We start from the raw sequence: 26,473 nt of genomic DNA on the forward strand, positions 1-26,473 counted from the left end.
ACTTGCCAAACTGGACAATTTTATTGTTTTTCTCTCGTGGATCTCCCAGCCATTAGGGAATCCCACCCCACCCGCAGCACCACGGCCGCGCTCTGCCCCTCGGCTGTGCCCAGACAGTCATCTCTGACTGCGTGTGTATCACCTGCAGGGAAGGAATTCATTTTCTTGCAACATTAGAGGCGAATTAAACGCTGGATACTCGCTACCAGTCACTGGAGTGATTCTGCTCCTGAGTCCTTTCATGGCCTGAATGGAAGGAAGGAAGGAAGGAAGGAAGGAAGGAAGGAAGGAAGGAAGGAAGGAAGGAAGGAAGGAAGGAAGGAAGGAAGGAAGGAAATAAGCCCTTTCGAGACCACAGAAAATTGCAAAAGGATGTTTCTTCCAACCCGACATGACAAAATTGAATTCCAAGCTATTTAATGCATGCACGAAACGCCATAGAGGAGCCCAGCCCGAGCACTCCATCCAGCACGACAGGGAAAGGGGTTCGGAACACAAGCATGGCTCCAGTGCTTCCAGCTCCGGACTTCCAGGCGATCCCACCGACATTAACTACCGGGTTAAGGGTTCTCACAGACAGGGCTATCGCCAGCATTTCCATGGACACACAGCTATGGGAACACTGCGGTTATGACCACACGAACGATGGACACCTCGGGGAGCTGCTGTCCCGGGGGGCTGGAGCCCGCTCAGTCCGCAGGGCACCGGGGCAGGGTCCCCTCCCCGCCGGGGCTCCGCAGGCACGGCAGCCTGGCCCGGCCAGGGGCAATTTCAGGAGTGAAAAACCAGCCCCACAGGGCAGGGGCACAGGGAGCCTCTGGGTCTGTCCTTAAAAACGGGGTTTCACAGGTTACACCGTCACGAGGGTGATGCCATGCAGCCTGCCCACGGCCCGGCCCGCCTCAGACCGGCGTGGTTCGTCTGTTGGCCGGGTTGTTGTGCAAAGACTCCTTGAATTCTTTGGGGATGGAGTTGTGCACCTGTAAAAAACCGTGGTCCCGCTCCGAGTTGAGCAGCGTCCCCATGGTGACCTTGGAGGGATCCCTGGAGAGGGTGAACATGGAGATGTCGGTGGAGGGGATGGTGCTGAAGCCTTTGCTGATGGGTGACATGTCCCGGGAGCGGGGCTCGGTGGAGCGGGAGCTGGACCGCCGGCGGAAGCGGTACCGGTACGGCGGCAGGCGGGTGAACGCCGACTTCTTGAGCAGCTCCGAGTGCGACCTGGCGCGGATCTGGCGGTGCTTCTCGATGTACATGTGCACGGCGATCACCCCCACCATCTCGGCGATGATGAACGACAGCGCCCCGAAGTAGAAGGACCAGCCGTAGGAGTAGCTCTTCTTGGAGTCGCTCTGGCCCGGGTCCCCCGCGTTGGCAGAGATGTAGACGATGATCCCGATGATGTTGCTGAGTCCTGCGGGGGGGATGAGCGGGACAGGCGCTCACCTGAGTGCCAGCAGTGCATGGCGGGATGTGTCCCCACGGGGCACCAACCCCTCTGCCAGCACACTTGACCAAATCCCCTTGCAGACCTGTGCTGATCTCCCAGGATAACTATATATTCCCTTACCTATACATCTATATACCTATATATCCCCTTACCTATATACTCCCTTACCTATGTACCTATATATCCCCTTACTCACTTTTTCCCTCACACATTCCCTCACTCCTGTATATTCCTGGGCACTGGCAGGGAAGGAGCAATAACCACAGTTTTGTCCAGAACAGGGACATTTCAGGAGCTGCTCGTGCTTTGCTTTGCTGAGCAGTGGATGCAGGAGCCTGGCTGGTGCCATGTAGCAGCAGAGCCAAGCTGAGGGGTACAGGGGGATCCCCCCAGCATGAACCCCAGCTCGCCATGGCCCTGGGAGCACAGGGGAGCCACAATGGCTCTGGCTCTTTCCATTTTGGTGGAGTCCTGAGGCTTTGTTTGGGACAGGGGCAGCCTGTGCCCCGCCAGCAGCCAGCGGGGCTGTGCTGCAGGCTGGAGAGAGGCTGGTGCATTCCCAGATTTACTTAATGAATCGATTATGTTCTCTCTGCTGTTTTCTCATCTGCATCAGCAGCTCCTGCCAGCCAAGGAGAGAGAGTCATTTGTCTTTTTGTGGGGAGAAGAAAAACACAAAATAGAGCGGTTCCTTGAGACAAAGACATTGTCACGCGATAATCAGGGGAAGCGTTGGGGAACAGCACAGAGAAATGAGTAATCCAGCAGGAACAGCCTCTCCGGAGAGTGATTCCCATGTGGGGCTCTGGCAGCCCCTCTGCCTGGTGCTGCTGCTGCGGGCACAGTGCCCACTGACAGCCCGGGATGGAGGGCAGAGCCCCAGTCCCTGTCCCAGGGAATGGCTGCACTCCAGGACCCCCTCCTGGGCTGTGCCCCCACACAAGGCAGAGCAGGGGGGCACTCGAAGCCCTGCCTGGCACAGTGACCATGGCCACAGACCCCTGATGGCTTTTCCCTGCTGTGAGGATTTCCCCACAGGGCTGGAGCAGCTCTCAAACCTCAGGATCTCTCTGTGCTGTGGGAGGACCCACACCCCTTCCCCTGCTCCCCCGTGTCCCCCGAGGCTGGAGGAGCCCCCGGGCAGCTCCTACCTGCAGAGACGAAGAAGATGCCAGCGCTGAGGATGACGTTGTGTTTGCTCTTGTAGAACTCGCTGGCAGCCACGCACAGGCCCCCGAAGAAGAGCAGCCCCACGCTGAGGATGGGGAAGATGCTGGAAGCTCTCACTGCACCTGTGGGACAGGGACAGGGGCAGGATCAGCCCCCAGAACCCCCTGCAGCAGCACCAGCACCTGGGGAGGATCCGTGCAGGGGCAGCCCTTGGGCTGCCAGGATGGATGGGGAGACCCAGCTCCAATCCACACCGTGCATCCTCTGCCTGTCAGGGAGTCCTGGAATGGCTGGGGTTGGAAAGCACCTTCAAAGCATCCAGCCCCACCTCCTGCCATGGCAGGGACACCTTCCACTATCCCAGCTTGATCCAAGCCTGTCCAGCCTGGTCTGGGACACTGCCAGGGATCCAGGGGCAGCCACAGCTGCTCTAGGCCAGGGCCCACCCTGCCACGGTATTCCTCCTGTATATCTCACCTAAATTTCCCCTCTTTCAGTCCCGGGGCTGGGTGGGGGTGGCCCTGTGGACAAGGGGCGCTGTCCCCTCAGTGTGAGCACGTGCTGGGCACCGTGACAGAGGCTGGACACAAATGACACCCCCAAGCTGCAGAGCCACGTGTGTGCCAGACTGCTGAGGGCTCACCCCGACCTCTGCACTTCCAAACAACACCAGAGGCAGCCCTGGGGCTCCCTGAGCTGCTGGGGCTGGGAGGAATCTTGGGAGAAGGGTCCTGTGCCCATGGCCTGGTGCTCAGCCCCAGCCCCCTGCCTGACCCAGCTCCTGCTCATCCAGTTGTTGCTCTGGACTCCCAAATTTCCACATCTCTGCTCACCCAGCAGAGAGGAGAGCGAGTTTAATGAAATGAGTTGCAGTTTTAGTAGATTAGCTGAAGTTCTCCCACCCCCTCTCACATTTAAAGTAAAAAGTCTATTTTAGAGCCCCCAGGAGTGGAATTTTAATGGAGCTTCTCTGTGTTTCTCTGCTTTAATAACGGCCCTAATCGAGGGATGGGAGCCCAAGCCAAGGCACAGTGTATTTTTGGTGCAGCAGGTAGTGATCTGCTGCATTCATTACTCTCTACTGGCATTCTGGAAGCTGATCCATGTAGGAGAGTGGATTGGGCTGGGCTTTAGGGTCCCTTCCAACCTGGGCCATTCTGGGATTCTATGTGAAAATGGCTCTGCCCTGGAGCTCTGCTGGCCCCTGAGACAGGAGGTCCCCCTTTTTCCCAGGAATCTGCCAGCAGCTGCTCCCTGTGCTCTCCCGGCAAATCCAGCCAGGCTGGAGGCTCAGGGAATGGGGACACCAGCACGGACAGGCCATGCAGACGTGTCCCTGTGGTGTCCCAGCCCCATGGGGGGACACCAAGACACCCGGGCTGTGCAGCAGCTGCTGGGACCGGCCGTGGGGACAGCGAGTGCCAGGTTAAGGTGCCAGGGAGGGGGTGTGAGGGGTCCCTGCAGTGTGACGGGGGGTGCTGGCACAGGGGACAGACTCACGGAGGAGATACTCGGCCGTGTCCTGCTCGTAGTCTGCATCCTCAGGGAAGTGGTCGATTTTCTTGCACACTCCTCGGAAGGTTCCTGGGGAGACACAAGCCAGGAAAAGCTGAGAACCCTGCGCTGGCCAGGATGTGCAGCAGCCCAGGGACCTTCCCTAAATGGGGACACTGAGGCACAGTGTGGGAACAGCAAGGGACAGGGGGCAGGAACTGCAGCATCTCCCCCGAGGAAGGGCAACCCCCTCAGCATCCCGGCTCTAGAGCATGCGGCCAGGTCACACTGGCCCTGTCCCCTGTGGCATGGGACCAGAAGGACACGTCACCAGGGAGCAGACAGGACAAGCCAAGCCTCGGGGTGTCCTGCAGGGTGGCAAGCTCCCAGGCTGCGCTCGGGGGAGCTGAGCAGCACGACAGGCATCAATTAAAGCCTGGAGATGAAGCTCTGGAGGAGGCAAGCTGTCACCCAGAGGGAGACACAGCATCCGAGGGAGAATCGCCTGCTCCCGTTGCTTTGGGAACTGCGGGAGAAGGGGATGCACTGGGCACGGGGAGGACACAGCACAGCCCCCAGCCTCCTCCTCCTCCTCCTTCCTTCTCCTGTACCCAGAGCCAGCAGACTCTGCCCCCCACGAGTCCCTTTGCTGTGCAGGGGCAGGGGCAGCCCCGGCTCCACAGCCTCTGCTCACACTCTGACATTTATTGTGGCTCCTTTACTCCCCCTGCTCACCAGCTGATGCTCGTCGTCATGGCGATGCTGACACACAACTTCAGCCTCCAAACACACACCACAACAAGGCTGAGATCCCAAAAATCCCCCTCTGACCTCCAAGATGCTCTCCAGGGACGGAATCCTGCCCCTGGGAGCTGCGGCTGGAAATGGTTCCAGGGATGGATGAGGCAGCTGCTCAGGGTCCTGCCTGGGCCATGTGTCACATCCTCAGCCGCCAGCTCCCTGCCCCCAGTGACAGCAGATGAAACTCCGTGTGTTCCTGTCCCTGTTTTACAGCTGGGCCTGGCATCTCCTGGATGGTGTCTCAGGAGAACTCTGGCTCCGGGCACTCACAGTCCCTGCTAAAGGCTCCAGCACCCGGCACTGAGAGCTGGGCACAGCCCTGGGCATGGGCACAGCGTGGCACAGGCTGGACTGGAGCTGCTTCCTCCCCGGGTGCTGCCAGCTTTGGGCTCCTGTCCCAGCCCGGAGGATGCCAGGCTGCTGCCCCCAGCACACCCCACCCTGCTCCTGAGCCCTTTGCCAGCCCGGCTCCGTGCTGGCAGCCTGAGCCAGAGCCCCAGGTGTGATTCACCTGCAGCCACTGAGCACCAGCACAGTGCTGCCCGTGCGCGCTCCCTATCTCAGCAGTTTCCTCTCCCTATTGGTGTGATTCCCAATTAGCCATCTTGGCTTTTCACCAGTTCCCTGCTGGAGCCCAGCACGGCAGTAGCTGGCTCAGGGCAGTGGGGCTGTGCTGGGAGCCCTGAGCCCCCCAGACCGGGCAGCCAGACCCCCCTGTCCCCTCCTTCAAAAGGAGCAGCCCCAGCTCTGGCACCAGTTGGTGCCACCTCTCTGGTCACCTCTGCAGCTGCCACACAGCCCCGGCCTCACCCAACTGCAGGTCAAACTCTCCATGTCATGGCCTCACCTCCATCCAGGGAATGCCCTGCAGCTGGGAAACCTCCCAGAGATTTTGGATATCTCAGCAATGGCACCGTGGGTGCCTGCAGGGTGTCCCTGCCCTGCCCCAGGCTCCCGCAGCGAGCTCTGCCTTCGGCTGGGTGACACCGCATTGAATTTGGGAGCGATGAACTCGCACTTCACACCCTGCGGCCGCAGGTTCACAGGGGCATCCCTCCCCTCCCTTCCCATCCCGCTCACCCCTCCAGCCCCGCTCCTCCCCAGCTCTGAGAGCCCCCGGAGCCCCCAGCCCCGGGCAGGGTTTGTGCTGTCCCTGCTCTGAGCCCCCAGCCCCGGACAGGATTTGTGCTTTCCCCTCTCCGCTGTGCGCCCTGAGCTCCCGCACCGCTTTTATCGGCACATGCAGAGGCAATTAATTGATTTGATCTCAGGTTGTTTTCCTCTCAGAGCCCGTTCCCCAGGGAGGGCTGGGGCACGGGGAGGGGGCTGTGAGGGAAATGCGGTGGCAGTGGTGGAAATACAGCCGAGCATATCGATCCCAGCCCAGCGAGGCAGAAGACTAAAGAGCTCCAGTTATGGTGTTAAAATCTCATTACTTTTCATCTGGTGGAACAGTTTTCCAGGCACCACTCTGGGTGCTGCTGGCGTGTGCAAAGGAAGACTCAGGCTGAGGAGGATGAGCTGAGACCACTCGTAAATGAGAACAGAATTCCTCACCCCCCTCGTAGTGGCTCAGCCAGGAGCCAAGGTCACATCCCAGCCCTCAGCTCTGATAAATCCAAGTGAGTTATCTCCCAGGCTGTGGTTTCCAGTAATGGCCTTCCTAAAGACACTGTGTTACACTGAATCCATCTGAAGGAAGTGGTGGGGCATGATGGTCTAAGTTCTCTGAAAATTAATGTTTTGGAGAGCCAGAGGTCGGAGCTGAGCTGGGAAGTGCTGGGGTAGGAAGGAGCCTGCACAATCCCAGAGATGCTCAGGCTCTGCACTCCCTGAGTAACAAGAGCAAGATACCTAAATATCTCCGAGGAATTAAAACTTCAGGGCTCATCTTTTTTTACCTCCCACCCACCTCCCAGATGCTTGGAGAGATGGAAAGAAATTCATCCGTATTCCTTGCCTTCCCCAGCTCCAGGCTCTGCAAAGCATCCCGAGGCTCTTTGCACAAGCTCCCTGGTGTGAGATTGCAGAGCTCTGGGATTTGGGGTCTGCGGCCCCAGGGAAGGCTGGGTTGGGTCTCAGGAACCCCCCAGCACCTTGTTTGCCTCCTGCATCACCAAATTCTCAACACAGCCTGAGTCCAAAGACACACAGCAGCTTAGAGAAGGCTGCTGGGATGGCTGCAGGCCCCTGATGCACAGCTCAGAGCCTGGAAATGCTGCTGGAGCTGAGCACAGGGGCTGTTCTCCACCAGGGCAGGGAAGCCCCGGGGAGCCAGGTGTCCTGTCCTTGGTGTCCTGTCCTTGGTGTCCCAGCAGCTCTGTGACTCCTCAGACCCTTACTGCCACCACCCCCTCACATCATCTGCTGGCCCCAGGTCCACTGAGAGTGGCTGAATGAAGGCAGAACCCGGGAGCCCCCAGCCCTGCTGGTGCTGGGATGGAGCTGGGATGTGCTGGGATGGTGATGGGATGGATACTGGGATGATGCTGGGATGGGTGCTGGGCTCCTCAACACCTGGCAGTGGGAGGAATCCTCCTCCTCGTCGCCAGCACTGAGCTCTCCTGCAGCACATCCCCGTCGCCCCAGCAGCCCCACACCAGCTTCCCCCAGCGCCACGGGTGGGATCTGGCTCCGTCTCCATTTCACACCCTCTCCCCCTCTCTGCGGTGGTGGCTTGTGGCTGAGCAGAGGCACCTACACAGACACGCCTGTTCTGAAGGACATTTTTCCCTAGTTTTATATATATATATATATATATATATATATATATAAAAAACCCCACCAGTGGAAAAAACCCAAGTCAGATGAGAGGAATGCAGGAGCGAGGAGGCAGCAGAGGTGGCTGGGCTGTGGTGGAGGCCAGCACACACCTGAGCACACCTGGCAGGGGGACAGAGCCCCTGAGCACCCCCAGCGTGGCTGGCAGGGTGTGGGGAGCAGGAGATGCCCGTGATGGGCATCCCCAGGGGGGACACGGGCACAGCTTGGCACTCGCACAGGGGTGGGCTGGGAGCTCCTGGCAGCGCCAGCCCGCGAGGTGCCAGCGATCGGCGCGTGGCACAGGGACTTCACTCCCTCAGCGGCGTTAAAAGCGAAAAAAAAAAAAAAAAAAAAGGGGAAAAAAAAAAAAATCTACATTTTGACAGTGACTCATCATCTCCCATTCTGGAATCTGTGGGGTTGGTGCAACCTACACAAGGCAGTTCAGAAAAGCAAAACAATTCTGAATAATAGAGGAGGAAAAAAAAGTTTGCAGCTGATGGGTAATTTCCAGCCCTTTGCTCTGAGGGTTTTCTCATTTTTCCTCATTAGAAAAGTAATCAGGTAACACTGTGGAGCTGCTTCCAGGGGCTCCCCCCACGCTCTCCTCAGCTTCCTTCCTCCCTGCATCCTCCCAACCTTCCTCCCTCTGTCCTTCAGCTCCTGGCAGGAGAACACCTGGCTCCTGGGGCGGTGCAGGGCTCTGGGTGTCCCCTCCCTGCTGTCCCCCCTGGCACGTGGCAATGGGCAGCAGCTGGGAGCCCTCGGATCATGCTGGGGAGGAGAGCACTCATCAGCGTGTCTTAGGAAATCATTTCATGTTTTATCTTTAACAGTGGATAAACATTGATTTTTATTTTAAAAGGTAATTGACATTCCTATGAGAGCGCAATGAGTGCTGGAGCAGCCGGAATCGGCGTAAATAAGCCGTGTGCTAGAAATTAATGAGCTTCACTGATTGAGTTTATCTGTTTAAATTAATACAATTCTGGCAATTATATAAAAAAAATAATGATCTTTGGTTTGTTTGCCTGCTTGGAGACATTGATGGTAAGAGATGGAGCATCCCAGAGCCCGAGGCACCGGGACTTCTCCCTCTCCCCTCGTTTAATGAACATTTAAATTGATTTGGGTTAACTGATGGGCTTCTGGGCAGGGTTTGCCTTCCAGCCTCCTCTTTGGCTGAAGGCAATAGGGGTGGCCAGCCCAGCTCGGGGAGGTTCCTGGATCCCACATCTTTTTCTAGCAGGGTGTGGGGGAGGTGGGTCTGTCCTGCAGGGTGGGACCCCTGTGCCCGTTTGGCAGAGGGGGTTTGGGCTCATCCCCATCCTGCCCTGCCACCACTCCAGGAGCTGGCAGAAGCTCCCAGCCCAACCCTGCTATGAGTGCCTGGTCTTTAGGGTCTCTTCCAGCCCAAACCATCCCATGATTCCACGATCCCGTTATCCAGCTGGATAATTCACAGACAGATCCAGACTCACTCATCTGCAGGAGAGAGTTTGACCAACAAGGTTCATGTCCAGAACACTGGGGACAAAATCTGCCCAGCTGGGACCAGGGGGAAAACCAAGAGTCAAGAGTGTAAAGCCTGGCATCCTGTGGTTAAACAAGCTGCCAGAAACTCAGACAAAGAATCTGTGGGTGCTCCAGTGGCTGCTCCCACCCCGAGCTCAGCAGAGGCCAGATCATCCCCAGGCTGCTTAAGCACCTATTTATACCAAGGAGGAGAGAAGCTGCATTATGATGGGGAGCTGGAGGTTTCACTTCACCAGTATTAAAATGTCCTCTGAATTTCTAAAAACCTATAAATGACAATTTCATAGCTGTGAAGCGTGGCATCCAGCACAGGGGAGTGCTATTTTCGATTCTGTGTTGACAGCTGAAGGGGAATGGATCACAGAATTAAAAACTAGTTGCTGCTCAAGTCCAAGCAATCATGGCTTGATGATGCTTCTTATGGGCACACAGAGGCGAGTCCGAGGCACCAGCACAGACTCCTGGTGCTTTGAGAGGTCAATTCACAGAGCAGAAAACAATTATAAGCCAAATCACTTAGGAGAATGGATTTAAGCATAAAAGCACAACTGTGTACAGAGAATGATTTAAGAGTGTTTTGCCCGAAAACTCCTCACCATGACGGGAGTTTGCACTGGTTTAGAAACTGCCTGGCTAATAAGCAAACAGCTATAAAAATAAAAGCAGGCCCAACAAAGAGAAGAAAGGAGATATTCCTAAGTGTGAATATAAATCAGCAGCTCGGCATTGTGGAGCACCGATAAAGGCTCGAGCAAACAGCAGAGGAGCATCAGGACGTCCTTGCCCAGGGATTGGGATGAGCAGCAGCAGCAGCAGAAGGAGCAGAGCCCGTCACCAAACACCGCAGCCTTAGTCACAGCCCCAGAAATGGGAGAGAGCTGAGCACAGCCACAGCACTTCCCATGCAGCACCTTCCCATCCCCGAGCCCGGCCAGGGGGGAAGGAGCTGCCTGAGCCATTCCAGCCCTGTGGAAATCTGCTCTGGGAACGGGGAGAGGCTCAGACGCTGCTCTGCACACCCTGCCCTGAGCACGGCCCCTGCCTGCATCCCCTCTGCTGCTCCAGGGGCACTCAGGGGCTCAGAACAAGGGCCAGGCCACTGCCACAGGTCACTGGTCACACCTGCTGTGCTGCAGTGACAGTGACAGGCACGGACCCTGGAGGGCAGGCTCAGTGTGAGGGAGATCCTGGTGTGGTCATGTAAAAACCTGGCCATTTATTTATGGCACCAGCACAGAATTCCAGAGTGGTCTGGGCTAGAAGGGACCTTAAAGCCCATCCAGTGCCACCCCTGCCATGGCAGGGACAATTCCACTGTCCCAGGCTGATCCAAGCCTGGCCTTGGACACTTCCAGGGATCCAGGGGCAGCCACAGCTCCTCTGGGCACCCTGTGCCAGGGCCTGCCCACCCTCAATATTCCCTATTTCAAGGTGAAGCAGCTGCTTAAATTTGCAATCAACAAATGTGTTTGAAGGAGGATGTCACTAAATCCATCCCACAAAGAGAGGGCTCAGGGCAGAGGTTTGGGGGTGCCAGAGGAGCCTGGGGCCCAGTGAGCCCCTCCACACCCTCAGCACTGCAGGCCCAGGGCTGTGAGAAGAAAATCCTCCTCCAAAGGAGCTGAGCAGTGCAGTGCAGAATATCCAGGCTAAAAATATGTAAATGGCCATGAAAAGCACTGTCAGAGCTGCAGCAGGACGAGCCAGTCGCCAAAAGGCAATTTTGAATTTCCGAGCTCGCTGCACGAGGCATTAAAAAGGTCACTATTTCTGAAATAAGGATCTTTACAAATAAACACATTTGCCGAGGCCTGGGTGAGTCATGCCAGAGCGGAGCACAGAGCATTTCCACCCTAATGCTCCTGACAGGCCGGGAGCAGGGAGATCTTTTCATGTTTACAGTTCATCAATAGTTATTACAGCTGCACAGTCAATCTTTAAAGCACATTTAGCCTGGGAGGAGGCTCGGCAGGTTGTTTTCCCTGAAAAAGTGATATTAAATTTATTACGTTCCTCTTCTTTTATAGCATAGATTTGAAGGTAAGTATTTGAAGTTCAAACACACGACTGCCACTCCAGCACCTGCCTTTTTTAAAAAAAATATATCTATACTTCTGTCACATCTTCCCGATATAAATATTTGAAGTTTTCAGCTGATGTGCTAAAAGGACCTCGATCCATCACAGCCTATTTATTGCAGGGAATGCAGCGGGCATTGTGCTGGTGCGGGAGGGAGGCGCTGCCATCCCTGAGCCGCAGTTCCCCGCAGTTCCCCCGGCCGGGCTGCGGGTCCGGCCCGGCCCCGCCGGTTCCGAGCGCTCGGGGCCGGATTTAGCTCCTGCCTGCCGGGAGGCAGCGCCGCCTCCTCACCATCTGCGGGAGGGAAGCAGCCCCGGGGAGCGGCTCCAAGCCCCAGATGGGGAAAGCGAGATTCAGGAGTAGCACCATAGTTTCACTCTTATTTTTTTTTTTTTTTGGAGAACAAGAAGGAACTCTCCTGCAGACAGAGCATCAGGAGAGAATTTTGCTGGTGAACGAGTGAGCGACGCCAACCTCATCTTCCCCATGCAAGAAATCAAAGCTGCCCTTTTGAGCTGCCCAGAGCCCCGGAGCCATTCCCAGGGCTCGGCACTCGCCCTGCCCTGTGCTTTTGGGACACCTTGGCAGGACTGCATTGCCGGCAGGGACAGGGACAGGGGAGGGTGCACCTCGTCCATCACACATGGCTTTGGGATTTTACAGCACCAAAAACCCCCAGCACACGGCAGCCAGCTGCTCCACGCCCCCGAAACTCTCCCCTGCCCCCCGTCTCCTCAGTCTCAGGCTGTGCTGTCCCTGCCCAGGGAGCAGGACCCCACTCCTGGCTACAAAGCTGGGCAAGCTGCTCCGTGTTCCCTGAGCCACTCACACCATCACCTTGGCCATTAAACAGCCTCACCTTCCCCAGCTTCCCAAACCTGGCTCAAAGCACAAAATGCTTTGCTAGAAAAAAAAATCAGAGCTTTTAAACAACCTCAGGTCTGTCTGGCCATTCCAAACCCCAAACAACTCCAACTCCCCATGGCTCTGCCCTTCCAGGAGCCAAGGAGAGCTCTGAGGGGAAGAGGAGAAAGACGTGGCAGGCCCGGGACGGGTGGCAGCAGAGAGCTTCACCACTCACCCAACGCTTTCCATCTTCTTTTGCACTAAACCACAGGCAGAGCCCATCCTGCTGCTGCTGCAGCCAGCGCTGCTCTGCCTTCAGTCTCAAGGACGGCAGGAGTTCCACCGCCCCCCCAGCACTTACCTGGGGCTGCCCCCGTGGATTTGCTCCGGGATTTTCAGCTCTGGATCATGCCCAGGTCCGTGGTGTTGCCCTCAGCCCACAGCACACATCCATGCAGGGGGGGCTGTGCCTGCAGCAGCCCTTTAATGGCTCTGTCCCAGCTGCAGCCCAGCAGCTCCAGCTGGTTATTCCTGAGGACACCCACCTGCTCCCTGGGGGATTGCCCAGCAGCTGGGGTACAAGCTGGAAGGAGAATGGATGGATGATGGATGGATGATGGATGATGGATGGATGGATGGATGGATGGATGATGGATGATGGATGATGGATGATGGATGGATGGATGGATGATGGATGATGGATGGATGGATGGATGGATGGATGGATGGATGATGGATGGATGATGGATGATGGATGGATGGATGGATGGATGGATGATGGATGGATGATGGATGATGGATGGATGGATGGATGGATGGATGATGGATGATGGATGATGGATGATGGATGATGGATGGATGGATGGATGATGGATGATGGATGGATGATGGATGGATGGATGATGGATGGATGGATGGATGGATGATGGATGGATGATGGATGGATGATGGATGGATGATGGATGGATGATGGATGATGGATGGATGGATGGATGGATGGATGGATGGATGATGGATGATGGATGATGGATGGATGGATGGATGGATGGATGATGGATGGATGGATGATGGATGATGGATGGATGGATGGATGGATGATGGATGATGGATGATGGATGGATGGATGGATGATGGATGATGGATGATGGATGGATGGATGGATGATGGATGATGGATGATGGATGGATGATGGATGATGGATGGATGGATGGGGAGCAGCCCTGAGGAGAGCTGGAGGACTGTGGACAAGGGCATGGAATTACAGGACAAGGGGGAATGGTTTCACACTGACAGAGAGCAGGCTTAGATATTGTTAACAAATCCTTCCCTGTGAGGGTGGGCAGGGCTGGCACAGGGTGCCCAGAGCAGCTGTGGCTGCCCCTGGATCCCTGGCAGTGCCCAAGGCCAGGCTGGACAAGGCTTGGAGCAGCCTGGGACAGTGGGAGGTGTCCCTGCCATGGCAGGGCTGGCACGGAATATCTTGAAGGCTCCTTCCAACCCAAATAATTCCACAGTTCCGTGATTCTGTTATCCCCAGTTTCCAGGCGGGTAGGGGAGCACTGCAGAGATTCAGATCACGAGCATCTGCTCGCTGCGGGTGCTCAGCTGGAGCCGCGCAGAGCCGGGAATTTCACAGCCCTGGAGCAGGCTCTGCGCGGGAGGTGACACTGCTGTCACAGCCCGGCCTGCGCCACCAGCGGGGCTGAGCCCCCGCCCCGAGCAGCTCCGGGCTGCGGGTGGGACGCTCTGCCTCTATGGAAGACTTCCCTTCATCCCCAAGGGGAGGATCTGTTCAAATTGACATCGCAAGTAATTTCTGAAGAGTGACTGAGCTCATGTGCCCTGACCAGCCCCCTCCTGAGGCACAGCTGTCACCGAGACCTTCTGTGTCACTGTCACCCTGTGTCACCGAGACCCTCTGTGTCACTGAGACCTTCTGTGTCACTGTCACCCTGTGTCACTGAGACCCTGTGTCACCGAGACCCTCTGTGTCACTGAGACCCTCTGTGTCACTGAGACCCTCTGTGTCACCCAGCCCCCCGTGCGCGGCACAGGCGGTGTCACCCGCCCCACCCCAGTGCTGGCTGCCCTGGACTGCAGCTCCCGCAGACCCGACACCACCACCCGTGGGCACAGGGGCCATTCTGTCCCCGCAGTCCCACAGCCCGGTGTCCCCAGGGCGGGAGCGCAGCGCAGCCCCACGGGCACGCAGCGGGGCTCAGCCCTCGGCATCGGCCCCGCGGGGCCGGGCTGGGCTCCCGGGAGCTGCTGCAGGCTCACGGTGTGACAATTTGGGCAGGCTGGGGCAATAGAGTATCTCTAACGTCATTACAGGCGATTATTTACAACGTGCACACCGCTCCCCCAGCCTCGCTGCCCTCGCAGGATCACGGCGCTGATCAGACACGAGCAGAAGCTCCGGCTCCTCCCCGGCTGGGGGATCTCACACCCCGCTGCAGCTCCTGCTTCCCGTGCAAGGCGAGATCGCTCGGATCCTCCTCCAGCTCCTCACGATGGAGGGGAGGCCAAAGACTGATGTACAGAAATGCACAGAAATGTACAGAAATGTACAGAGATGTACAGAAATGTACAGAGATGCACAGAAATGTACAGAAATGTACAGAAATGCACAGAAATGCACAGAAATGTACAGAAATGTACAGAGATGCACAGAAATGTACAGAAATGTACAGAAATGTACAGAGAGCACAGAAATGTACAGAAATGTACAGAAATGCACAGAAATGCACAGAAATGTACAGAAATGTACAGAGAGCACAGAGATGTACAGAGAACTCTTTCATCTCTGGCTGGAGAGTGCTGAGGAGCGACGAGAGACTCTCCCAGCACGGGGAGAAGGAGCCCCGGGGCTGTGAGCGGCTCCCGGCCCCCGGAGCAGAGCAGGGGGATCAGCCCGTGCCCATCCCGAGCGGTGCCCGCTGCCAGCCCGGCCCGCTGGCACAGCTGCTGCTCCGCGATGGGGCTGCGGGGCTGAGGCTGCTCAGGGAAATGGAGGATTTGGCACGGATGCCCAGCATCCCGCAGGAATGACTGTCTCGTTCCGGGACACGCAGCCGGGCTGCGGCGGGGACAGCTGCCCGGAGGTCACAGCCTGCCTCGCCAGGTGACAGCGACCTTTCCCAGCCGGGAAGCAGCGCCGGGCAGGTGCCGGCTCGGGCAGGAGGCACCCAGGGAAGTTCAGACCCTTGCAGCGCTCGTGCGATGCCATCGGGGATGCTGAGGTGTCACACACACACAAGAAGTTGGGGTTTGACACCCAGCTGAGCACCACCAGCCTGGCCTGAAGGGTTCCTATTCCATGTCAGGAGGGATCCCGGCCTCTCCAGGGGGGTGGAGGTGCCATCCCTGGGACCAGGGAAGTTCTGCAGGACACGAAACGCTTGATGACAGTGCCAGCAGCACAAGCCAAGGTTGATTTTAGTAAGTTAAATCAGGCACACCTCAAAAGGGTCATTGCTTGTTGGTAATCTGTCCGGGGTGCTCTCCCCTCCCCTTGTGATTCCAGGCACGAACTGAGATTAAAGGTATAATTAGGGGACAATTACCAAAACACCAGTGAAATTGGAAATGCGACCATTGGAGAGGCAAGAACACAAATGTCACCTTCAAACACCACCTTTTGTCACTGCTCACTACTGCCCAAGCCCCACAGGATGTGTCAGCAATGCCAACATCCCCATGAGTGCCCAGCGACCCCCAGGAAGGCTGGGAGGTCACATGTCCCCCCTCGTCCCTGTCCCCACCCCGGGGTTTCTATCCACCTCAATTCTCCTCCTTCAACAGAAACCCCTTGGCAAACAGCAAACACAGAGCCCCAGGGAGGGGGACAGGATGGCACGAGGGGCTGACCTGCTCCCAAACCTGCCCCCTGCCCTCCCTGCCACCCTGGCACTTCCACAGGGCCGTGTGATTAAACACCACCATTCCCAAGGAGCTGGCACAGGAACAGCTCAGCCTCCCTCTGCTGCCCAGCAGCACCGGATTTCTCTTTCCATTGTGGTGTCAGGAGACAAGAAATAAGCAATGTCTGAGAAAATCATCGCACCCTGTCACCTGCTCAGCAGCCGCGGTCCCTCCTCCTGCCTCTCCCTGCCGTGACTGTGAAAATCCCGGAGGTGTTCACCAGTGACTGAGGGATTCCTGCAATGCTCAGGGGATGAGCGAAGCCCAGAGGTCCTGACGCATCTCCAGCGGGACCAAGAGCCTACTGCAAGAACCCCCTCCTCTTCTTCTCCTCTGGGCAGGTGATCACAGAATCTCAGAACTCCCGAATCGTTTGGAAGGGACCAAAAGACACCGGGCAGTTCCAAGCACGCCGCATACCCTGGCCCGGACTATTCATTCTGAAGACATTTCAACACCTGCCGCAGGTCCAAGCTGGGAGATCCCAGCCATGTGGCATCGGAGCATTCCGCAGCAGCCCCGGTGCCCCGAGCCGGGGCAGGGAGGTGTTCCCGGGGTTGGTGACAGGTCCCGCTGGGGGATCAGCCCCTGCCCCTCCCCGCACAGCCGTGAGCCCGCACACAGGAGAGACACCCTTGTCACCCTTGTCATTGCCTATCACAGCGGGTGGCTCCATCACAGCCCTTATCGGAGCTGCTGCGCTCCCCGAGCGTGGGACTGAGCAGAGCCGGCGGCTCCCGGCTCCTCACCCCGAGGAAAGCACCCAAAACCTCCGGAGCGGAGCCCTTTGGCCAGAGCAAACCCACCCCGGAACCCTCGGGAGGGACGGGAAACCCCCCCCCCCCAACCTCTCCACACCGAGAGGAATGCATCCCAAAATGCACCCACCGGCTCCAGGGGATCTCCTCCCGAGGCTCACCTGAAAGGCTGAAGTGGGCTGTGGGTGTCGGAGCCCTTCTGGAACGGGAATGGGCAAAAATGGGCAGGACCCGTCCCCACGCCCTCCCCTTCTCCCTGCGGGCGCTTTGCAGGGACTCAGGGCACGGGTGGGCACCTTTCCCCTCGGAAGCTTCGAACTGCCCGAGCCCCAGCCCCTGGCAGCGCTGCTGCAGGTTAATCACTGCTAATGACAGCGGGTACCTGGCAGCTGCCTCCTGCCAGCGGCTCTTGTCAGCAGGTGAGGAGGGAAGAACCCCCCTGGCAAATGGGACCCCTCGGGCAGCAACTGAGCAACCCCCCCGCAGCTCCGCATTAGTGCGTTTATATAATTTTAAGAGCATTTTTTGATTTTCCCCAAAAAAGGAGGTTAATGTCTATTTATGAAGCGCACACTGCGCTCATTAAAAATCCATGGTGAAACCCATGTGAACAGGAACGGCGGAGACGCGAGGAGCGCTGAGCAAGACGATTGCTGGGCTGCCTCACCTCGGCTCGTCCCGCACAGCAGAGCCTGACAGGTGTGCACACCTGGCCTGTCCCCCGAGCAGGGCACGGCGTGCCCGGGGCTGTGCCAGCGGGCACGGGAGGGCATCACCTGCGGGCCAGCGGGCACTCCCCGAGCCGCGGGGGCTGAGCGCTGCTGAATCCACCTGGCCTCACCTTAAAAAAGGCAGAACTCACGCTGAGAGAAGGGATTTACCAAAGCGGCTCTTGGCACTGGAGCCGGGCATCGCTCCCTTGGCCAAGCGTCATCGCTGGCACCTCCCGACCAGTCCCGGAGGATCCGGCATCCGTCCGTGGGGCATCTCCCCCAAAACCACAGCCCGCAGCCTTCGTTAGCCATCTCTAATTATTTCCAGCCGGCATGGAGCCAGTGACCTTGCATGAGAAAAAAAAACCAAAACCACTTGAGCCTCATTCAAATTCAGCCTTCCACCTCTATTACACGGGAACAGCTCCGGAGATGACAGGCTCTGCACCACGCCTATGCAGCAGTAAAATGCCTGTTTCTGAGCTGTTCACAGCATTTTACTCATCACGTGCTGCTCGCAGGCACTGAGGGAAGCGGCTCTTTAACCCACCCCACAAGTGAAGGATTTTTGCCCAGAGAACATTGTAGCATCCCAGGAGGGAGAATTCTGCACCCTGTGCTGAAAGCAGAGCTGGTGGCAGCGAGCTGGGGCACAGCTCCTCCCCGGACACTCTCCAAGCTGTCCTGGAGCTGGAGGCTCGGCTGCTCCGAGCCACGGTGCCAGCTGGCAGGGCCACGAGACCCTCCGTGTCCAGAAGGATTCTTATGACTTGTGGCATTTGGCCATGTGCCACAAGAACATGGGTCTGGAGCAGCCCGAGGGTCCAGCCAGCCTCATTTCCATCTCCATTAGAGGACAGTAATTCACTTTTATCCAACACATCCTCCACCAAGTCTCAGGGATTCCCTAAACCCGAGCTGTGCCTGGGCGTTGTACGGGGCCCCTCGCAGAGCCCCGTGCCCAGGGCGTGTGTTCAGTGCTGTGTGCCAGCAGTGCCAGGGGCTGGGCTGTCCCTGCTCCAGCCTGTCCCGATGGAAAGACTCGCTGGGTGTTGAGCTGCAGCCTGGAAATCCCATCGGGTATTCTCAAACAGGTAACTGTCCCTGTCCTGCTTCATCCCTCACCTCACCTCAGGTGCCTCCATGGCACCACACCACATCCTCGGTCTCCATCACACAGGAGAGCTCCACAGCTCCCAGCCCTCAGGTGACAAAGAGCAAAGAGCCCCTTCCCAGCACCTCCCCGAACCCAGCCCTGGCCCCCTCCATCCCCTCCAGCCCACCTGGCAGTGCCCACCTGTGCACCCCTGCCCCACAGGTGCCATCCCTGGGCTCTCCTCGTGGGCACCCCCATGGCTGGGGCACTGTGGGGAGCCGTGCCAGGGGTGCTGGGCTGCTGGGCAGGGTGGTCAGTGTGGTCAGGGTGGTCAGCAGAGTGGTCAGTGTGGTCAGTGTGGTCAGCAGGGTGGTCAGTAGGGTGGTCAGTGTGGTCAGCAGGGTGGTCAGTGTGGTCAGCAGGGTGGTCAGGGTGGTCAGCAGGGTCATGGGGGGCAGCCTGGCAGCCCCACCACCCCCTCACCAGCACGGAGCTGGACTGGGCACCACCGAGAAGTGGCACACAGGGGAGGGGATGAGAATCCATCACAGACTCTGACCAGACACAGGAACAGGATGAGCAGCTCCTTAAATACCTGCCCATAATGAGGAGCGAGAAAAAGTGCTCCATCATGGGTGATTGCAATCTCAGGGACATTTGCTTGGCGCTTTTAAAAATTAAAGATAATAACTTTCTAACAGAAACAATCTTGCTGTCACCTTGGGGAAATTCTCTGCTTGGCCTCACTCAGAGGGCTGAGAGGAGCTGGAGGCGGGGGAAGAGCTGGTGCCTGGCCAGGGCAGGCGCTTCCAGCCCGATTTAATGCCTTCACTGAGACCCGGCTCAGCTCAGCAGAGCCAAAACCAGCCACGGACAAAACCATCAGGGGAAAATGGAAACTCAGGAGCAAGGGCAGGCGCTTCCCTGCACCTCACACCCCTGCCAGGCCTGCTGGAAAGGGGAATGGGAAATTGAATCAAAAAATTAAAAACTGGGGATTCTGATAAGGGAAGTAGCAGGGCACACACAACCGGCTGAGGGGATAAGTTAAAATAAATCTGCAACTGAAAGGTCAAGGCAAAACAAGGAGGAATTCTTTCATTGTGTTGGAAGGAGCTTTCCTGAGGTGTAAACCACCACTGGATCATGACAGTGTAACTGTCAGTCACAGAGCAGAAGTGACACATGCTTATTTATTCATCAGATACTTGTGTTCTGTACTTGGAGACAAACAGGCTCCTGTGCTCTGGCAGGAGCTGGGGGGATGCTGAACAGCGACTGCGAAGTGTAAACACAGAATCGGGAGGTCTGGAGAACTTCCTCCCAGGAGCATTCAGAGAACAGGCTGAGAAAGCTTCTGAAGATCTGAAATGGATTTTAATAAACCTTGGCATTCTAGAAGATGGGAGAAACTGGTTTAGTGCCAGCAGTGATGCGATGGGCAATGGCAGGAGCTGTGTCCCCAGCACCGCCCATGGGTTAGCAGAGGTGGGAACAGAGGAGGAGGCAAATGTCAAACAGCCTCGTGGAAAATAGATTTATCAAACTTCATAAATTTCTCTTGATATAGTTACAAATTCAGTTGATAAAGGAAGTCAGTAACATAATACATTTAAGAGTTCCACAGGGCATTTGATTTAGCTCTCCTGAAAAAGTTAAAGACCTGTATTATGCAGAATCAACAGCGTTTTATTAACGGGGCTGGGAGCTCACAGAGACAGTCCCTTCATCCGAGGGATGTTCCTGCACGAGGACAGAGCTGAGCTACGACAACGTCTTTATTGAGAGTATTGAATAAAACATGAAATAATTGGGAGTAAAACAGGGAGATGGCAGAGAAGAGACTGATGGGAACACTGAGGAATGAGGGAGGTGGGTCAGGCAGATTTGGGCAGCTCAGGACCTCGGGCTCATTCAGCCATGGCCATCCCTATCCCCATCCCTATAGCCAGCTCCAAGGATTAGGAGTGAGGAAGTTCCAGTTTGGGGGTGGGAGATGCTGCTCAGTCCCAGAGGATGGGCTGGGAGCCCCACCACTCTGGGGACTCCCTGTGAGGGGCTCAGTGGCCTCAGAGTGCAACCAGGAACATGGACAGACAGCCCACATGGCTACAGGACACCCAGGTACCACAGATCATTTCTTGTGTTCAAGGGGAGCTTGAGGAGCTCAGGAGCTCCTCAGTGGAACCCCTGGCCCAGGGACACCCTCAGGTGCCTCCAGAGTGACCACCCACTCAGCACTGAGCCATGCAGGAACTGCAGCTCAGGTGTAGGAAGGACTGGGCAGGGTCCTGAGGGTCAGCTGGTGGTACCTGCAATGTTGAGTGTAAATCCAGATTTACAGGATCATCCCAAAAGAGCAGCCCTGGAACTCCCCAGGCTCAGCAGGGAGGAACTGTGCTGGCAAAGGCTGTGCTGGAGCTGCTGTGGGGACACTGGAGGGGCCAGGATGGGCCCAAGCTCAGCCAAAGGACAGCTCTGGGACATCAGATGTCTGTGTCCCCCGCAGAACACCCCACATCCCACCCCAGAGGAATGCAGGATGCTGAGCATCCTCTGTGAGGGAGGCAGGCAGAGCAACGCTTGGCCTCCTCCAGAAATGACAGAGCACTTTATTCTGATGAGGGAAATGAAGGAGGAAAGGAAAAGTACCACATCGCCTTAAAATATGGTATTTTGAGCAGCCTTGGCCAAATCCTCCTGCTCCTTCTGCCTGTTTCAGATGCGCATGATGCCATGGAGCCAGTCCCAATCTACACCACGCAGCAGGGAGGACACCGAGCCTCCCCGCATTTAATGATGCTGCATTTAATGATGCTGAATTTAATTAAGTTTGATGAAAACCAAAGTTCTGTTACTTTCTTGAAAGCACCAAGAGCCTAAGCAGCTATTTCTCAACTTCAGCTCTCTCCCCAAAGTGCCGTGTGCTTCCCTCCCTTCCAAACCCACACGGCAGGCACAGAGGGGAGCAAGGGACACTGAAACAGCCACGGGGGACACGCAGTGACCAGCGCTGGTCACACCTGAGCTGGACACACCAGGGGACACCTGCCGAGCATTCACAGATTTTAAAAGCAATAATCAGGATCCAAACGCTGCGGTTCCAGGCAGACAATCGCGGCCCGGCAGTCTGGGAACACCTGCCTGGGCTCCAGCGATTGAGTCAACCGCTAATTTGTGTTTCCCAGTGTGGGTGGCTCTCCATGGGTCTGCGGCGGCTCCATTCAGGATTTATCCGCTCTCGCCGATGGGCTTGTGACGCTCACGTGGTGCGTGGCTCCCACGCAGGCGCTGGGACCGGCAGGGAGGGATGCTCGGAGCCGGGACCGGCAGGGAGGGATGCTCGGATCCAGGACCGGCAGGGAGGGATGCTCGGATCCAGGACCAGCAGGGAAAGATGCTCAGAGCCGGGACGGGCAGGGAAGGATGCTCGGAGCCGGGACGGGCAGGGAAGGATGCTCGGAGCCGGGACCAGCGGGGAAGGATGCTCGGAACCGGGGCTCCCGTCGGGCAGCTCCGCGCTGAGCCCCGAGGGCTCCAAGAGCGATCCCCCCGCGTTACCCGCGTCCAGCCCCCGCTGCCGGCGGAAAGTTCAGGCCTGAGGCGGCTCCCGAGGGGTCGGGAGCTCTGCTCAGTGCTAAAAGCATCGTGTGCATCGCAGGAGAACCGGCCCCTGCGACAGACCGTGCTCGGTGCCGGCACCGGGGATGAAGCCTCTGTCTCCGCTCAAACCCGACACAGCGCACAGAAATCAGCAGGGCCTGCAGCAGGAATCACACAGGACCTGCCGCATGTAACAGGTCCAGGGCTGTGCCCCCAGCGCTGTCCCGGCTCCTCAGCCCCCGCTCCAGCACCGACTCTGAGCCCTGCGCAGCTCGGCTGGGGGAAGTTTTCCCTTCCCGGCACCGCACTGGTTAACACAGCCTGCGAGGCGCCTTCTGCAGAATTCAGGAAGGTGATAAGCAGCCCCAGCACGTTCCCCCAGCACCGTCACAGCCCCGTACGCTCCCCCCGAGCACAGGGACCCTCTCTGCCACCCGCACCCCACGCGGGGGAGACGGAGCCCGAGCCCCGCACGAGGCCCCGGCGGTGCCGCAGGTTCGGACCGAGCCCCGCACGGCTCCCACCCCCATCCCACCCCCATCCCACTCCCGCAGCTCTCAGAGCACCAGCGCGGGGTAAGATGTGGATCAGGGAGTGCTGAGCCCATGCCCTGCTGCTCCCAGCCCCGTGCCCAGCTCAGGGTGCTGGGCTGGGATTCAGCTCTGAGCTCTGCCATGGCACTGCCAAGCCCTTTCCCGAGTGAGCCGTGCCCAGGGCAGCGGGGCCTCTCTGGCTCCTTCCAAAGCAGTGATTGATCACACTGAGGGAAACATAAAACATTGGCAGGGGAAAAAAAAATACAGGTAGCAAACCGAAGAATTTTGGAAATTACTCATGCCTCCAGCGATCCCATCTTTCACATCCCTGGCTCCTGCCTCCTTGGCTCCCTCAGCCCAAGAGGGGAGACAGATTATCTCAAATTATTTATTATGGAATTAGAGCATGATCCAAACCCTCCTTGAATCAATAAGAAAGCTCTGACTGACTTCACCGGGTTTAGGACCGAGCACCAGAGCAGACAGGGTATTTCTGCATCCGTGGCCGTGACTCACCGAGAACTTTCCAACGAGCAGGAGCAGCTCAGCGCCGTGGCTCGCCTGCCCCCAGCACTGGAGGGGTCGCTGCTGGACTGGGGCAGTCTGACACCGCCAGGGCCCCACGGGATGGTGGGGCAGCTTCACCTGAGCACACAGGACACCCACTGCTGCCACCCATTGTAAAAGTTAGAGCCCAGGGTGATGCCACCGGCCATTTTTTACTGCGCAGGTACCAGCACCTGGCTCTGTTAAAGCTCATCTTTAAGCACAGCCTACGGGCGCTCAGAAACACCTCAACCAGCACCTCTGGGGCAAAAGTGCCCCCAAACTGTGGCCTGTGCTGCAGGAGAGCGGCAGCCGCTGGGGCCTCGCCAGGCAGGCACTGCTGCGGGAGGGAAGCAGCGAGGCGAAGCGGCGAGGCCGGGCAGGCAGGAGCTCGCCCGTGGGGCAGCGTCGCTGTGCCCAGCTTGCCCCGCTGTGCCCACCTTGCCCCGCTGTGCCGCTCGGAGAGAAAGGGCTGGCACTGGCGCTGGGGCTCGGTGATGACAGCGCCGGGTGCGGAGAGGTTTCCCCCCGGTGACAGGGAGAGGGGCAGCAGCCGCGGGCCTCTGGCTCACACATTCCGGATCAGGAGAGGGACCTGTGGCCCCTCAGCCCGGAGCTCCCCGGGAGGACACAGCGCATCCGCCGCCGGTCCCCGGCACGGGGGGAGCCGCAGCCCCGCTGCCCCCGGCCCCGCGCCCCGCCAGGAGCAGCCCCCGTGTGGTTCCACCTCGGTGCCACCACGAGTGCCCGGGGAGGAGAGCGGGAGGCGGCACGGGGAGCGGCGGGGCCGCCGGGCCGGGGGATGCTCGGATGACCGGGAGGATGCTCGGATGGCCGGGGGATGCTCGGATGGCCGGGGACCCGGATCTGGGGTGGGGGGTCCCGCGATGCAACCCTTTCCCCCGAAGTTTTGGGGCCGCGGGGGTCGGTACCTTCCAGGCAGCACGTCCTCCAGAGCCCCGAGTGGGTCATCACCTCCTCGTTCTTGCGGCTCGTGTCGTTGTCGCTCATGGACTTAGTCCTGCACACGCCGCGCGAGTAGAGCCAGTAGTCAGTGCCCACGGCGATGGTCATCAGGCTGAAGGCTGCGAAGGCTCCCACCGTGGTGACGAGCATCTGGACGCCTCTGTCACACATCCTCATGCTGCTTCATCCTCCGGCGGCGGCTCGCAGGGGAAGGGCCGGCGCCGCCGCCCGCCGCCCGCCGCCTCATGCCCCCGCGGGCGGCGGAGAGCCGGGCTCCCGCGGCGGCGCGGAGCGGGGCGGCCCGGCCCCGGGGAGCCCGGCACGCATGGCCCGAGCGCAGCCCAGCCCAGCCCAGCCCAGCCCAGCCCGGCCCGGCCCGGCCCGGAGCGGCTCCGCCGTGCGCTCCCGCCGCCTCTCCCGGCGCCTCCCCCGCGCCGCCCGGCCAAGGCAGCGGCGGGGGACGGCGGGGGCGGGGGGCAGCGGGGGGCGGGACCCACGGGGGGCTGCGCCACCGGGACACCGCCCCCCGCCCGCTCCCAGCACCGGCCGGCGGCGGGGACAGCGACCGGCACCGGGGGGACGGGGACCGGCACCGGGGGGACCGGGACCGGCACGGGAAACCCACCCCGGGGTGCCGGGACTGGGCGGGGAGCGGGATGGGCACTGCCCCAGGAACCCCAGCCCGGGATGCTGGGGTCGGGACTGCCCCGGGAGATCGAGAGAGGGACCCTACAAAAATACCGGGATTGGGCGGGGGGACCCCATCGCTGGGTGCCGGGACTGAGCGGGGACCGGGGGACCGAGACCGTGACCGCCCCGGGGATCATCCCCCGGCATTCTGGGACCGGACCGGGACTGTCTTGGGACATGGAGCGGGTGGAAGTCCCCTCGAAGTGCCAGCATCTCCCCAGGGACAGTGACCCACCCGCAGCAGCCCCCGGCATGGCGCCGCTCGGTTCCGATTCCTCCCAGCTCAGTCTGCTCGGTGCCTGAGCACCGGAACCGGGCACCGGCTGGCATCTGGGACGAGGGGCTGGGAGCCACACAGCCGCAGAGCGGACCCCAGGGAGGGCACAGCACTGCCCACGCTGACACGGAGCTGTCCCTGCCCCGGCAGTATCGGTGTTCATCCCTTGTACCCACAAGCCACTCCTGCAGCATTCCCAGCGTTTACCCCCCTGCCCTCTCCCCCCTCTCCGCTGTCTCCTCAGCTCCCTGAAACATCCCTCAGCCGGCTGGATGAGCCCATGACTCATGCGACCTTTGCAACAAGCCTGGAATACACTTACCTCTGGAATTCACGGTCCTGTAAGGGCCACGGTGAGACGGGAAAGAGAATGATTTACACGATGGCGTGTGCTTCCCCAGCCCTCATCTGTATGCACTCACATGGAAATACTAGTTATTTACTCCAGAAAGGCAAACAGAGAATTATGAAGGAACTGAGAAATTAAGAATGCGAAAATTAAGTGGCTCCTCAGCCTGAATTCACCGTTTGTGCTGCTCCCCAGGCAGGGCACGCTGATTGCTGCCCCGCTGGCTGCTGGCTGTGGATCACCCTGGATCATTCCCTGCTTCCCCACGGGCCCTGTGCCTGGTTCCCAGCTCAGGCTGGAGGCGGTGCAGCTCTGCCCAGGCTCTCTGGGCTCACAGCACCAGCTCCTGCTTCCCAGCGTTCCCATCTGGAGAGTGGCACTGCTCGGAGAGCTGGGAGGGGACACAGCCCTCTGAGGAGTGTGGGGATGGGGACACGGGCTGGGGTCAGCAGCACCCACCCACCCACTCACCCTGCACCACAGGGGCTCTTCCTGTGCTTTTTTTGAGGAGGGGTTTTCGTTTCTCAGTTTGGGGGAGAGTTGCTGGCAGGGGCACGTGATGGTTCCAGGTCACACCTTGATGTCACAGACTGGACACCAGGATGAGCCCTGGGCCGCACTGGGATGCTGAATCACAGAACCCCGGAATGGTTTGGGCTGGAATGAATCTTAAAGCTCATCCAGTGCCACCCCTGCCATGACAGGAACACCTCCCACTGTCCCAGGCTGCTCCAGCCCCATCCAGCCTGGCCTTGGGCACTGCCAGGGATCCAGGGGCAGCCTCAGCTCCTCTGGGCACCCTGTGCCAGGGCCTGCCCACCCTGCCAGGGAAGAACTCCTTCCCCATATCCAATATAAATCTCTCCTCTGTTAAAT

At 58.6% G+C, this 26,473-nt stretch overlaps 1 protein-coding gene across 2 annotated transcripts; it reads right to left on the reverse strand.

Moving 5' to 3' along the window:
* Positions 1 to 2: 2 nt before the first annotated feature.
* CACNG3 (calcium voltage-gated channel auxiliary subunit gamma 3) lies at positions 3 to 25,973 on the reverse strand. Of its 2 annotated transcripts, XM_088174212.1 has the most exons (6): positions 25,774 to 25,973; positions 25,571 to 25,656; positions 24,248 to 24,441; positions 4,121 to 4,204; positions 2,602 to 2,742; positions 3 to 1,414 (listed from the first exon to the last, which is right to left on the reverse strand). In XM_088174212.1, the coding sequence occupies exons 3-6, from the start codon at positions 24,429 to 24,431 to the stop codon at positions 903 to 905; spliced, it is 921 nt and encodes a 306-aa protein (XP_088030338.1). In that variant the 5' UTR covers positions 24,432 to 24,441; positions 25,571 to 25,656; positions 25,774 to 25,973; the 3' UTR covers positions 3 to 902. The 2 variants fall into 2 exon arrangements, with proteins under 2 accessions (XP_088030338.1, XP_014741882.1); XM_014886396.2 differs by lacking the exons at positions 25,571 to 25,656; positions 25,774 to 25,973 and having other exon boundaries at positions 24,248 to 24,639.
* Between the last annotated feature and the right edge of the window lie 500 nt (positions 25,974 to 26,473).

The sequence above is a fragment of the Sturnus vulgaris genome, chromosome 16 (genome assembly GCF_052056855.1).
Source record: "Sturnus vulgaris isolate bStuVul1 chromosome 16, bStuVul1.hap1, whole genome shotgun sequence".
In the NCBI taxonomy this organism is placed as follows: Eukaryota; Metazoa; Chordata; class Aves; order Passeriformes; family Sturnidae; genus Sturnus; species Sturnus vulgaris.